This window comes from Malus domestica, chromosome 17 (assembly GCF_042453785.1).
Source record: "Malus domestica chromosome 17, GDT2T_hap1".
NCBI lineage: Eukaryota > Viridiplantae > Streptophyta > Magnoliopsida > Rosales > Rosaceae > Malus > Malus domestica.
In genome coordinates, this window is record NC_091677.1 from 12,731,163 (window position 1) to 12,745,497 (window position 14,335).

At 38.0% G+C, this 14,335-nt stretch overlaps 2 protein-coding genes across 16 annotated transcripts; one reads left to right on the top strand and one right to left on the bottom strand.

Moving 5' to 3' along the window:
* Positions 1–2,968: 2,968 nt before the first annotated feature.
* On the top strand, positions 2,969–5,737 carry LOC103432161 (ribose-phosphate pyrophosphokinase 4). 3 transcript variants are annotated; one of them, XR_003770801.2, is made up of 8 exons: positions 2,969–3,216; positions 3,726–4,041; positions 4,303–4,398; positions 4,549–4,617; positions 4,708–4,836; positions 5,154–5,250; positions 5,329–5,539; positions 5,617–5,737. XR_003770801.2 is itself a non-coding variant. In XM_008370333.4 (7 exons), the coding sequence occupies exons 1-7, from the start codon at positions 3,101–3,103 to the stop codon at positions 5,460–5,462; spliced, it is 957 nt and encodes a 318-aa protein (XP_008368555.1). In that variant the 5' UTR covers positions 2,969–3,100; the 3' UTR covers positions 5,463–5,737. The 3 variants fall into 3 exon arrangements, 1 of the variants encoding a protein (XP_008368555.1); XR_003770802.2 differs by having other exon boundaries at positions 5,627–5,737; XM_008370333.4 differs by having other exon boundaries at positions 5,329–5,737.
* A 555-nt stretch (positions 5,738–6,292) lies between these two features.
* Positions 6,293–13,485, bottom strand: LOC103432162 (protein MEI2-like 2). Of its 13 annotated transcripts, none has more exons than XM_070816620.1 (14): positions 12,903–13,450; positions 12,134–12,167; positions 11,653–11,706; positions 11,430–11,522; positions 10,827–11,296; positions 10,129–10,287; positions 9,916–10,032; positions 9,639–9,790; positions 8,947–9,038; positions 7,886–8,828; positions 7,686–7,770; positions 7,524–7,592; positions 7,173–7,352; positions 6,293–7,012 (listed from the first exon to the last, which is right to left on the bottom strand). In XM_070816620.1, exons 3-14 carry the CDS (start codon positions 11,693–11,695, stop codon positions 6,896–6,898), a joined length of 2,520 nt encoding a protein of 839 aa, XP_070672721.1. In that variant the 5' UTR covers positions 11,696–11,706; positions 12,134–12,167; positions 12,903–13,450; the 3' UTR covers positions 6,293–6,895. The 13 variants fall into 13 exon arrangements, with proteins under 13 accessions (XP_070672721.1, XP_008368557.3, XP_008368558.3 ...); XM_008370335.4 differs by having other exon boundaries at positions 11,379–11,522; positions 12,903–13,371; XM_008370336.4 differs by lacking the exon at positions 12,134–12,167 and having other exon boundaries at positions 12,903–13,485.
* Between the last annotated feature and the right edge of the window lie 850 nt (positions 13,486–14,335).

Consider the following 14,335-nt stretch of genomic DNA (forward strand, 5'->3'; position numbering starts at 1 on the left):
TATATATACTCATCGTAACAAAAGATAAGTACAATAAATAAATTAAAGTAATAGGCAGTAATTTCAGCCATAGTGAATAAATTGCATTTAAGTAACTAAACTTGTGACAAGGGCTTTAATTCAGCACCATTCACATAAATCAAAACTTAAAATAGTAGGTGGTAAAACCGTCCATGGTAAATAAATTACTTTAAAGTAAGTAGAACTTGTGAAAGTGTTTTAAGCTAACACCATTCACAAACCTTACCTTTATTATTATTATTATTATTCTTATTCATTCACATGCTGCAACATTCCAAGAAGCCTTTGTTCTTCTTTTTTTTTCATATGGTGCAATGCACCTTTCCAAGAGCTTTGGCCCCATTTCCCCCTTTTTGGTTATTATTTTTCATTCAAATGGTGCAGATGCACTATTGTCTTTTTCAAATGGTGCCATGCATATTCCATAAACTTCCCCTTTTTTTCTTTCTTTGTCTGTCTCAACCAGTCTCGAAACCCAGGACTAACTGGGTTGTTGTGGAGGTCACACAAAACCAATTCAATCTAAAAAAGACTACCAGAGACTGGCGTTGTTCTTGCATGGCCCAAAGAACATGGCATCGCAAAGCAAGAACCTCCCTACAAAGACATAGATGACAGTGGGGTTGACGAAGGCACAAGAGAGGGAGGCCTGTGTAGAGTCAGTCATGCCATCACCATCTCAGACAACCGAGTATTCATGGGAGTTTTCAAGATCCGTCGAAAACGACACGATCTGGGTTTCCAAATTTGATGAGGTTCTTCTGGATCTCTGGAAACCAATTGTCAAGTACGAGTTTTCTCACCTCATGGCGACTTCAGGTCATTGTAAATTTCAATTCTCATCGGAATTCGGTGGGATGCTTCTGGTGCGGTGGAAGATGTAGAAAATGGACATACCTTTTATTCTGTGAGATTTTGGCTAGCAGAGGTGAGAGGTAGGTAATGCTTCACCGGATTTATGGCGTTGTGCTTTCCACTGACATGAGAGCTTCTCGTGCTGATAACGTGTTGTAAAATCGACGGTGTGTGCAGTGGAATAAATGAAACAAGACACAAAATTTACGAGGTTACTCTACAGTCAATGTGACTGGAGTACGTCCTCGGGACAGCAGTGGCGCTTTCATTATAATTTAGAATATAGGAGTACAAAATAACTCTCTCTATTATCTCCTCTCCTCTTCCTCTCTTTTCTCTCTTCCTCTTCCGTGAACTTCTTAATTTCATCCTTAGGTGTGTTGTGTTCCATAAGACTTGCTTTTAGAGAAGCAAATCATGAGCAACATAGTGAAAGGCATATTAGTGGAGCCACCTAACATTCCATCCAATAAAGACAGATTGAAGTGGATTAGTGGCCAGCCATCCAGTGACCTTTACAACACATTTCAAGTTTTTAGCTTAAAGGTGGGTGGAATATAATGTTAGTTGGGAAAAAGACTTTGGGTGGGAATGGCTAAGTAAAATGGGACTCACTATTTGCGTATTAAAGTTGGGTACATAATTTTGTTCCATAAAAAACAAAAACAAAAACAAAAACAAAATAAAAATAAAAAAATAAAAAGATGTTATTAGCACTTTAAAAAAGTCATCGTGCAATTCTAATAAGTATATTTTTTTTTCGAAAAAAAAAATTTAAGATGCACAATAACTGTTTAAGTGCCATAACATCACACATAAAAGACAACTAAATTTATTTTTAAAAAACTATGTTCTTAAATTTAAATTGTCATTTTTTATGAATCAAATTGTCATTTAAGTATCTGTATATAGGAATAAAATTGTAATCAACTTTTTCCTTTTGTAGAATGATGTGGGGACATAGGTTTTGATGGATCATTGATGGATAGGGTATTAAAAAAAAACTTTGCCACAGTTGGCTTTTAAAGTTGTCAAAAATAAAATAAAATTGACAAAAAAAAAATAGTAACCAAACAAATTCTTTACGCATTGGAAAAAAAGGCTAACTACAATTTATAGAGTAATGTTATTCAAACCATGTTTTTATACAACATTTTCGTACCACCTTAGGTGAAATTTGATATGGACAGCCACATCATTTGAATTAATCAGATTTTTAAATTTAGTTCACTATTTAGTTAATACACTAATAATTAAGAAAAATTAATTAATTAAATGATGATTATAGTATATGAGGAGACTTTCTCCTTCTTTTCCTTGAGTTTTGCAAATTTATCAAATAATGTGGTTGTCCACATCAGATTTCACCTAAAATGGTATAGAAATATGGTATAAAAACATGATATGAATATCATTACTCCAATTTATAACGGCAAGGCTTGAGGTGATTTTTTTTCTTCTTTTGGTAATGAGAATGCATTTAATTAAACAATTAAAAAAAGGCCCAAAAACAAATAGCAAAAAGATAGATACATTAGCCCAAAACCAAGTATAAAGCCCCAAAAATAGAAGCCCATAATACATGAAACCCTAATATCAAACCCTACACCCAGACAGTTGCGGCCGCCGCCGTCGCCACTGCAAAACCACGATCGAAGGGGGTTGGGAAGACCACGATCGAAGCAAAACTAAGATTAGTCCTTAAGTTTCAATTTTCTCACTTTACCTCCAAATTGTATCAATTTATACCTTCTAGATATTTGAACGTCTAAATATTCATTAAGTTGATGAGTCTTTTAGTTAAATATTACTTACATGTCATCATAATTACGAGTTTTATGCTTACTATGTCATCAATTTAATGAAGATTATATAAATCGTACAAAGTATAAATTAAGATAATTTCAAAACTTTAAGAGGTAATATGAAAAAAGGAAAAGCTCCGGGTACTATTAATTTTAACGAAAAATTATATTTTTACACTAAAAAATTAATCATGATACTATTTATTTTACTCATTTATTTTATTCTTATTGTTAAACCTCAAAGTTTTAAAAAAAAATTCATTAGTTTTACTTTTAAAAAAAAAATTGAAAACAGCTCAGATGTGGAGGTGCGTAACTCTTTATACAAGTTTTACAACTCACCATCTCCCAGAAACCCTTTGTCTCAGTGGAGTTTGTGGGTTCTGTAAACTTCTGTTTCTTTTGAAAGATAGACGGCCATGGACAAGTCACAGCAGAAGCAACTCTACCTCTTCTACTGCGCCGAGTGCGAAGACCTTGCTCGCCAGGTCGCTTCTCAGTCCGACCACATCATCCTCCAGACCATCAAATGGAGGTCCTCTCTCTCTCTCTCTCTCTCTCTCTCTCTCTAACATGCTTTCTCATGCTTTTTTCCCCTTTATTGTTCTGATTTGTTTTGTCTATTAGTGATGAATTTGAGATGGGTACTTGTTATTTCAGCTAACTTGATGAAAACAAAAGTTGGGTAATTTTCTTTTGCCTGTTTAGTTTTCTCAAGGTGGTGATGCAATTAATATTAATTGAAGAAAACCAAAAGAACCAAGCTTTTGTTCTTTTGTAACGCTTCTGCCCTATAAGAGTTTGGGAAAGTGGATAACTTGAATGCTGGGTAAATTGGAAAGTGAAGGGCAATTGAAAATTATAGAATTTTTTAGACCAGATAAGTGGGATAGAGAAAAGATTTGTATCTGGGATGTCAATTAGTAATTATCGAAAGTTAAACTAACCGCTTGTGTTATGCTTGTACAGATGGCTTGTGTTGTGTAATACTCAAATAAACTGTGTAAGATGAGTAGGAATCTAATTGAGATCGAATTTATACAGGAATTTTGATGACGGGTTTCCAAACATATTTATAAACAATGCACAAGATCTTCGAGGCCAACATGTCGCCTTTCTGGGATCCTTCAGCTCCCAAGGAGTTATCTTTGAGCAGCTTTCTGTAATATATGCACTGCCTCGGCTATTTGTTGCGTCCTTCACATTAGTATTGCCTTTCTTTCCAACTGGTTCCTTCGAAAGAATGGAAGAAGAAGGGGATGTAGCAACTGCGTTTACCATGGCAAGAATGCTGTCAAATATTCCCATATCCAGAGGTGGCCCAACCAGTTTAGTCATCTATGACATCCATGCTTTACAGGTTTGTTCAGTTATGCTGGTTTTTTCGTCTTCTCTTTGTTCTCATGCATGAGCTTTTTAATTTTTAATATAATTAAACTTGTCATTTTTTTTTTACATTTTTTGACATAAATTATTCTATCAAGTTGTTTGCACATATAGTTTATACATATGTGTTTCATTGAGGTGTAATATAGTAGTGTGAGATTGTAAATTATCGCTTGTCATTACTTTTTTTTGGCAGAATATTTGTGTTAATTACTTCAGTTTAATTTTTATGCAGGAAAGGTTTTATTTTGGGGACCATGTTTTGCCTTTGTTTGAGACTGGAATTCCACTCTTAAAGCAGCGTCTCCACCAGCTTTCTGACTCCGATAAGGTGAGCGCGCGCATTATCTTCCATGCGTCTCACAATGCTTCATTACAGTAAAAAAAATTTGGTTTCCATGCCTTGTCTAGGAATGGTGGCTAACTAGCTGTATTTTCTGTACTTTTTTTTATTTCCATACTAACTATAGTCTGCTTCCAGATAGTTGTTGCATTTCCTGATGATGGAGCATGGAAGCGATTCCACAAGCAGTTGGATCATTTTCCCATGGTTAGTCTGAGTTTCTCTCAAAAGTGAGAATTATTTTGTATAATTTATTTCAAATATCACCTTTGTGAATGGGATATTGTTTAATTGCAGGTGGTGTGCAATAAGGTTCGTGAAGGTGACAAGAGGATAGTTCGGATAAAGGAGGGAAATCCTGCTGGTTGTCATGTAGTCATCGTTGATGACTTAGTGCAATCTGGCGGCACCCTAATTGAGTGCCAGGTAATGGCTCATAAACATTTTTCTTCCCTGCAGTTTATGTACCTTCAAATCTGTTGCTTCCGAATTTTGACAAGTTTAAGTTCATTCAACATTGCAATTCCTCAGTTACTAGAATATGGCTAGCTTTATTTTATCGAGCTTGGACTAGATCGTGGACCTTGCGCATGGCTTTGTTTTTTCTAAATTATTTGTGATTACATCTCGTAGCTTTGTACCTGTTATCGTTATGTGTACATCAGAAACATTTCAAACATGATGCTTTCGGAACTTCAAATTTGCCTCAAATCATTCATTTTGTGTCCTTTGTATTCTGGCAGAAAGTTTTGGCAGCTCATGGTGCAGCCAAAGTTAGCGCTTATGTAACCCACGGTGTATTTCCTAAACGCTCATGGGAGCAGTTCACTCACAAGGATGGTAAGTACCTCCATGCTGTTGTCTATGTCGTGCTTGTAATTTCCATGAACCTTATTCCGATTTTGATTTGATATTCAGATGGCTTGGAGAAGGCATTTGCCTACTTTTGGATCACGGATTCCTGCCCACTCACCGTCAAAGCCGTAGCTAATAAAGCTCCCTTCGAGGTGTTAAGTCTTGCAGGTTCCATTGCTGATGCTCTACAGACTTGAAGAGAGTAAAATACTTCGATAACTTGCATAATTTATGACAGCATTATTCTACCGGCCAATTTCTGCGATATAAGAAGGCGAGTCCACCTTTTCTCTCCACACGCCCTTGTTTATTTTTGGCTTTCGGATTAAATCAATTAAAAGAGAATTACAGGGGTGTGCAGGAGGAGAAGAGTGTCCAAATCCCTAGTTGAGCTTGTCTCCCTCGTGTGTCACTGTATTTTGTGCGGACCAAAAGCGACACGATGTAATTCTATTGAAGTTTTTCGGGTTGACTCATGCCTCTCCCACTTTGAGACTTCAGAAAATAAACCACTATTTCTCTCAATGAAATGGGAAACAACGAATGACGATCTCTCCGGATCCTCTTTGTGAGGATCCCGGGATCCTTCAATCACATCCGTTCATTGTATATTGTGCGATCAGTTTTCGTTAGGTACTGTTTATATTTAATTTCAAATAAAAAGATTTACAATGATTTATGATCGCATGACATACGATGAACGGATATGATTGAAAGATATTCGGGATTCTCACAAAGATGATCCGGAGAGGATCCTCGTTCGGAAACAACGAAAGCAAAACGAAACAAAAATGGAAATCTTGCTTATTTTGTTGCCTTAGCCGATCATGAACAGCTTGCTTTACTTGTAAACAACTTTAAAAGCCAGTGGCGACGCAAAAACTAAACTTTCTCGGCAACCAAACAGAAAAAAGTCACAACAATCGCGCCGGTGTACAGCATGCCTCAATCGTGCCGTTTTTTCGAGTTGGCCTTCTAGAACAGGAACCGTACAAAAACAGTTAAATTTGTAAAAGCACATGAGAGAGATATAAACATCTGTACATCCATGTATTTACTTAATCCAATACAAATTTTTTCGGGTACATAATAAGACCAACACATATGAACAAGCTGATTCTGTTTGTCCTCCCTCTATACAAACTTCTTTTTCTTTTCTTTCTTCGTTTTAAACAGCACCTGAATCCCTAAACCCGACAAGGCATTTCGCCATATAAACACGTAAATCGTATTTGCAAATGGGATTTGGAAGACTCGTGACATTACCCTAAAAAAAAGGGCAAAAACAGAAAGGAGAGATTCTGCAGAAACCTGTTGAGTAACGCATATGGCTGCAGAGAGACTTCACAATTCAGCGATATGCTTCACCTTATTCGGCTCCCTTGGTTGAATATCAATTTGCACCTCTACAAATTAACAAAATGCTCTCGGCCGCTTTCAGTTCAATAAGTTCCTCAGTAAATATCAGAGGTATCCAGCACTCAAAAGCAGACACTAGCCATAATTTAGTTATTATACGCCCCATAGCTTGATTTCTTTCTCTACACTGTACACTTAACTATGCACAAGTTAGCAGCCCCACACCCCCCCTCCCCGGATGATCAGGCGAGTAAGATATAACGATACACCGTTAACTGTTCTCTGGCTTCTCATCCAGATCCCCCTTTGGGCTGTCCAATGAGTCTCCTGAGTAAGATCCATCTGGCTGCCGAATACATATGTTCAAATTTCTGGAAAGGTAATTTTCCTGGAGGATTGACAAACATACTGAAATCAACAGAAAACAATACACGGTATTTGAATGACTTAGCAGAGTCAATGTTGAGGTCGAATTATGAAAATTAGGGCAGAAAAAGGCCAATAGCATCATGACCGCACAAAAAAGACAGATAAATCCAACATATAACCTGGTCAGTAGTCTCTTGGCCCTCCGAGTGGAAGAGAATGGGCCGGCAACGCTTGTCCTCATTCATTAGGCTTGAATTCTGAAAATGAGTCACAAGGGCAGTTTTGCCCTGGATTCGTGCATATGCCAATGAAGCAACTTTTTCACTGTTAAACTTCTCCCACTTCTTCCCATTAAATGCCTGCAGCAATTTTAATTGTATAAGTAGTTGTAAAAATTGAATGTGTTCCAAATAGTTTTAACTCTGGTTGATGAATTTATAAAGCATTCTCGTATTAACAGTTAAATATTTGGATATAGTTCTTAGGATTGACCAGCAACAAACAAACGTACAAAAATGACCAAAACTAACCTCATAAAAGGCTATAATGTGGGTAGGAGACACCATATTTATGAAAGCATAACCCACATTGCACTTATTCTGCCAAAAAAAAAAAGAAGTTTGTTCCGCTAGCATTAGATCAACTTACGGAAATTATAGAGCAATCGCATCAGTATTAGTGCAAAGAATTACCTTAAAGTCAATTGGCAAGTAGAGAAAGTCGTATGTACCACGATGGTTTTCATCAATAGCAGCCAGCAACATTTTGGAAGTGTACCTAATATGAGAAAGACAATATAGAGCAAAATGATTACAGTTATTCAAAACCATAATCCACCAAAAAACAGCTGCACCTATCTACTTTTGAGGCTGGTTACAACTTTTTTACTTACTTGTTCGGGATGTTTTTTATCATTAAAGTAGTCCTAGTATCTTCCCCACTGACAATTTTATCTATATCAAGTTGATACTGCTTTTTGCTATCCATCTGATTCCCAGGATTCTCTATTCGCCGACTTCTACCACGATCAGCCAACATCTCATTAATGGTTGCTGCAGGTCCAGTATATGAACCATTCCCAAGGTACAAAGGACCATGCATTGGCATTGACATCATTCTGAAACTAGGTGAGCCATTTTCAGTAATGTTTCCAGGAAGACCAACACCAGCACTCAAAGTTGCACGACCACCCATGTTCATCATGTAATTCCCACTGTTGCGACTTAAACCCATGCCCCCAAACGCTGGATTCATGAAGGATGTTTCTGGTGACTCTGGGAAAAAGCCAAAATGCCTCTCTAGAGGAACACCACCGGATGGAGCAGATCCCACATGATGGTTGTGTGAACTGAGGAAAGAGCCATGCCGGCTGGTCAATGGAAAGCCTTGCCCCTGTCCACTGGATGAAAATGGATGCCCCGCAGACGAGGTTGGGCAGGCAGAAGAATTAGGCTCAGCATAAGGAGATGGAGATGGACTGCCCCAGAGAAACTGAGGACCTGACAAAGTTCCAATCCCTGACGAAGTTGAATTTGACTCACCCAATGAGATGGGACCTGGACTTGCGCTTAATTTCTGCTCTGGATACGAATGAGAATGCTGATACGCTGCTCCTTGTGTTGATGGAGAGTTGCTATACATCTGATTTATATGGTTTGCCCTTCCTTGGTCCTTACCAATAGGCGCAATCTTTGGAGAGTTAGAAAAATGAGCTGGGAGAATCGAAGCTAACCCAGGCAAATGGTTACTGTCTGGACTGAGGCTTCCCAGACCCGGAGACTTACTAAAAGCATACTGATTATGCTCAATGGGGCTTCCAATATGTGCCCAGGTACCTGTCATGGTAGCCATTGTTTTAGCTCATAGCAGGATGTTCATTCCCAATAACTACTGATACAGTAATCGATATACACAAGCACAAAGATAATTGAGTTCCAGATCTGAGAGATCTACCTGGAGGAGAGTTGGTCACAGGTGAACCCACTTGATGCCTGAAACTCCGAGTTTCTTCTTGTTCAAGCTCTTGAGTAAGTTGTTGCATCAAGCTACACAAAACAAAAAAGTGCGATGAATTAATTATTTACCCCACTTAACGGTTTAACAACATCAAGTCTGTAGTATGGATTCAGAAAGGTTATATGTACAACACGGAGGGAGTCGAAACATATACAGAACAGTGATATCCAATGATCGAAGCCGCATCTGTCTACATATAGCAGAAGACCTATGTATTAAGTAAGCTACATATTGCACTAGACCTATGTATTGGATGAGGAATCAAAAAAACCTTTGAAAGTATATCCCTGGATATGATTCCAACAGATCCAAGTAAGTTCTCATAAACACTTCAGATTAATCTTCACCACAAACTTGTATTTGTTGTGAACCTGATTCCATACAATAATTGACAGTGCTTGAAAACACGTATACAGTCATCCACTAAAGGAAAATATATTCTCTTGGATATAATTGAGTTTTGGAAATACGACTAGTTAATCACAACTGAGATCCAAGAAAACCCTTTTGCTTCACTATTTGCCACTCTTAGGAAATTACAAAGATGATAAAATTCAGGGCAAAGCAAAATGCCTGAGCTCAAATTGTCAAATTGTTGCAGAACCCGCAGTCAGTAAATTGATACTTACTTTCTACGTGCTCCACCAGGGCGGCTGTGTTCGAGTTTTATGCGTTTCCCAGCTATGTCACTCCTATTTAATGCCCTTAAAGCTGCCTCTGCAGCTCTAACATCATAAAACTCAATGAATTTATGATGTCTCTTGTGTGGGGTTTCCCGGATCTGCATTTTGTACTCACGAAAATTCAGATTTTATACAACCAATGAAGACAGCGAAAAGGTGCACAACTGCACATGCAATACAAGGACGATAAGAAAAAGACATAACATTTTCCACAAAAGTTTACCTCTTTGACTTCCCCGTAAGCCCCAAATATCTGTCGAAGGTCATCATTTGACACTGATGCATCCAAATTAAACACCACAAGAGTTCCTTGGTTGATATCCTTTTCTGACGGGTTGTCCTGAATTTCAGCAGAGAAAAGGACCTATGCATTATGAATATTGTAATTGAATCACTAGTGCCAGAACAAATTATAATAGAAGACATTTATTCAAACCTTGGGAATTGAAAAATGAATGTCGAGTTTCCTCCGTCTCAAGGGCTTGTTCTGTAACGCACGCATTGCAGTGCGAGAGGCTCGGATGTCGTAGTAAGATATCATCACGAAGCCCCTATGCTTGCATGCAGTGTATAAAGTTCTGATATCCCCATATTGCTACGAAAAGTTGAGAGTTCTTTGAATGAGTGAAAAGTTGTATACATGCATTTACAAGAACCTTTATTTTTAAAGGGAAACAAAATCAGAAAAGCACTGCCGATACCAAATTAAGAGCAAACTCTCCAAAAGATTAAAGATAATGATTGCAAAGGCAGGATGACCGGTGCACCAAATTCATAATCTAAAAAAAGACTGCAGCAAAGAACTTCCCACTGACAAGAACAATGTTGGCACAGGCTTAAAATTATCTCTAATGAATAATGGGAGTACATTACTCAGAAATGTAGCAGAATGAGGTCTCTAACATTAACAGGATTGTTATTAAATTACTAAACCCAAAACCTACTTATATTAGTCAATGAGTTCGCAAGTACAAGTTACAACAATATGGACCAAGAAGACAAAGAGAGCCAAAATGGAACTCCAAAACCCCCAACTCAACCACCGGAAAGCAAACAAATCATCATTGAACAACAGATGGAAAAAAACAAGCCAGGCAAAGAGGCCATATAAAACTGACAACCACAGTAGCATACCTCAAATAGAGTTCTCAATTCAGAGTCCTCAACATTACTGTTGATATTTCTAACAAACAAGGTTCTAGATGGATGCTCTCCATACGGGTGCTCCCCAGCCACGGCTCCCACACCGTTTGGAAGGGCATAAAGACCAATCCCATTTGGAACAACCCCATCAGATATGCCTAGTTTTGACATGCCAATACCAAGGCTATCCTGGGACTCATAATCCAATTCCATTCCACCTCCACTTCCAAACAGATCGTACTCTTCCATCTCCTCCAGCTGATTAGGCAATCGTCTTAGATCAAAATCATCTGTTATGCCTGCTAAGAGATCATCTTCATCATCAGGAAGCATGACCCTGAATGCATTTGATTCATCATTTTCAAGTGGATCCTTAGCCTCATTTTCATGCTTGACATTGTTTAATTTGGGTAAACTATCACCAACAGGCTGACCAAAATGCTCCGAAACAGAAAAGTTCACTGCATATTCAGCAAATCAAGTCTCAACAGCCATTCTACAGATAGGGATAATGTTTTCATTCAAAAAATAACTTGTGCGTACACTTTTCATGTGGAAGGACAGGTAACGAACTCGAAAACAAGCTAGTATTACTTGATTCATGGTATGCCTCAGTTGCACGAAGGGTCCCCCATGCTTTACTTTCAGATTTTCTAGGATTGTTAGCAGATGGAACCTTGAAGGCCCCTACACAATTGGTTAAAAATGACTGATCAAGAGAAACATCAAGCATACATAAGGAAATATATGTATATAGCATAGGTACATGGCTATGCGCCTACGCAATGCTTCCATCAGTAAAGAAAAGAGAGGGAACCTTCAGAACGACCAAATATCGTATCCCCTAAATGTTTCTCCATTGAACCGCTTTCTGAAAAAACAAGGGAAGTAAATATATAACGTTCAGTTATAACCAAACTCTCAAAATGTATTTTGCTAGTTCAGAAAACATGCATACGTAGATGCAGATACCTTACATGTATCCAAAAATATTAACGAACAAATAATACAGACAGAATTCAATATGGTGCAAAAAATAAAAACAAAGAAATCGGTGAAGTTTATCCTGAGTTCAAGTGCATGGTTAACGTCGTTTGGGTGACTACACAAGGTAAAGGTAGTCCTGAATCCCGATCATGTTGCTCCATATATTTCATTGTCGTGCTCTGTATGTTTCATTAGGATTTTAACATAATTTATAGCTGACTTAACAACTCCAAAAGCAAAGACTTTAGCTAAGTTCCACAGTGTTTCTATGTTTGTTGAGTCAACAGAGCAATCAACGTAATGTGACTCACCACATACAGAAACTGGAGAGCATCAATAATTGATCTTCATTTTAACCAAGAAAAAACAGAAGAGCATCAGAATATGTACACATATATGTCAGAACTATCACACTTGGAGAGGCAAATGAATACACTCACAAATTTATAAATAAAAAATCTGCGAAAAAGTATACAGACAAATTTATGCAGGAAGAATATAATCAAAGGACTAAGTATTCAGCAGCACTAGAATCAAACATCCACCAGAATTGCCGACGATCGGATGGACTGATATCACTACAGATTTCTCTACCATTATCAACAGGGTCTAACAAAACCCATGCAAGTCTTCGAATTGATGGGGGTCAAATATTACCAGCTTGACAGATTGCCCAAAAAATAAAATGTAAGTCAAACATGATCAAATTGTTTGCAAATTAAGATGAAGAAACAGCAAAAGTAGCTCAAAAACCCAACTGGGTAACAAGTAAGCGAAGTTCCCAACTCAAATTTAGCATGCAAATTCAACAAATGGCTTTAAATGTTGAAACTTTCTCTACACCTACTTACTTCAGAACCCAAAATTAGCTCCAAATTACCCAACTTTCCCTCAATAGCAAGCTAAATTCACAAAAATAGAAAAACCCACATGCAATATCATCACCCAATCACATGCAAAAATCCCAAAACTTATAAAAAAATCGAAAGAACAAAAACCCCAAATTCGAATTACCTCAATCAATTCCGAAACGGGGAAAGAAAAGAGAAAATTGAAAGAGTGTAGAGAGAGAGGGAGTACCTTATAGAGAGAGAGAGAGAGAGAGAGTAGAACAAAAACAGCAGTTAGAGAGAGTCCATTGGAGATGGGTTATCTGGCATACTGAATTCAAGAGCTCTTTGTCATGATCATGGAATTCTAGAGAGAGAAGGAGAGAGGAGAGGAGAGAGGGTCTATGCGCTTGAGAGTTTCGTAGAAGCAGAGATATTTGTTTCGTCTACTCCTCTACTTCCATCTCTCTCGCCGGGAAACCAGAGAGAAAATGTAAGAAAATTGCTTCTCAGAAGAAAATCCAAAATTGCAACACCACGAACTCCAAAATTATATTAAAATTTGGGGGAAAAAATGGAAGGAAAAAAAAAAGAAAAAAAAAAGAGTCAAATGATTGGAGGCAAGCAGCAGTGGCAGCAGCAGAATTACAAAATTATTCTTTATTTATTTTTTACTATTATTTTTTCAGACATTCACACACAAACCATCACCGAAACACAAAAGCTCTCTCCCTCTCTCTCCTCTTTTACTCTCTCTATCTCTCTCCTCAACCAGAAATTCGGCTGCATTTGAATCTCATTTGGCGTCCGTTGACACGAAGCATTTGAGCGATGTGACACGCCACACTCCAAGCCCTTTACAAATTTCAGATAATTTCGCGGGGGTCTTTGACCCTCCTTCCCACTGGAATTACGCAACTGCCATGCTCTCCCTCGCTTTTCGGTGCTACGTGCTAGTTTATGATTAGACGGGGCGCCGGGTTGCCCAATGGGAGGGGGATTGGAGGGAGGTTTCGGTGGTGGTGGATGCAGGGGATTATTGTATCACTTTATGTGGTGGGATAGCTGACGTGTCGTTGCGCCGACGACAGAGTCTGGTTCCACTATTTTTCTACGGTATGGCATGAGGAATATACTAGAGCCATTTCGTAGGGGCCACGTGTCTTTGTCGTGGGTCGACTTTAGCCGGGCCTCCGAGAACGGGTTGGGCCCAACCCGTTGAACCTTCGGGGCTGACCCTTTTAAAAGGCACGAACTTGGGCTGGGCATGCCTTAGTTCATTTGAGTATTTGAAACAAAAATAAAAATCAAATAGTGTTTATGTTTGTAAGGAAATTCATGTTGTAATTATATGATTCTATTTTATTAAATGTTTAATTAATTTTGTTAGTGGTGCATTGCATATATATACTCATTAGACATTTTTTAGTTGATTTTTGCCAATTCTCACTTTACTACCTTCAAGTATCGTGAAATTCGCATTTTGCTACTCTTAGTTTTTTTCATCTCACTATCATACCTAAAGTTCAGATTTGCTCCCAAGTCCTCAAAAAAATTAAAATGAATCCAAATTATTATTTTTTGAAAAGTTAAATATTAAAATACAAAAAACAAAAATTCTCTCAACAACTTCCATCTCCACCCGTGCAACCTCATGCAGATCATCGCCATCAACCCACTCTA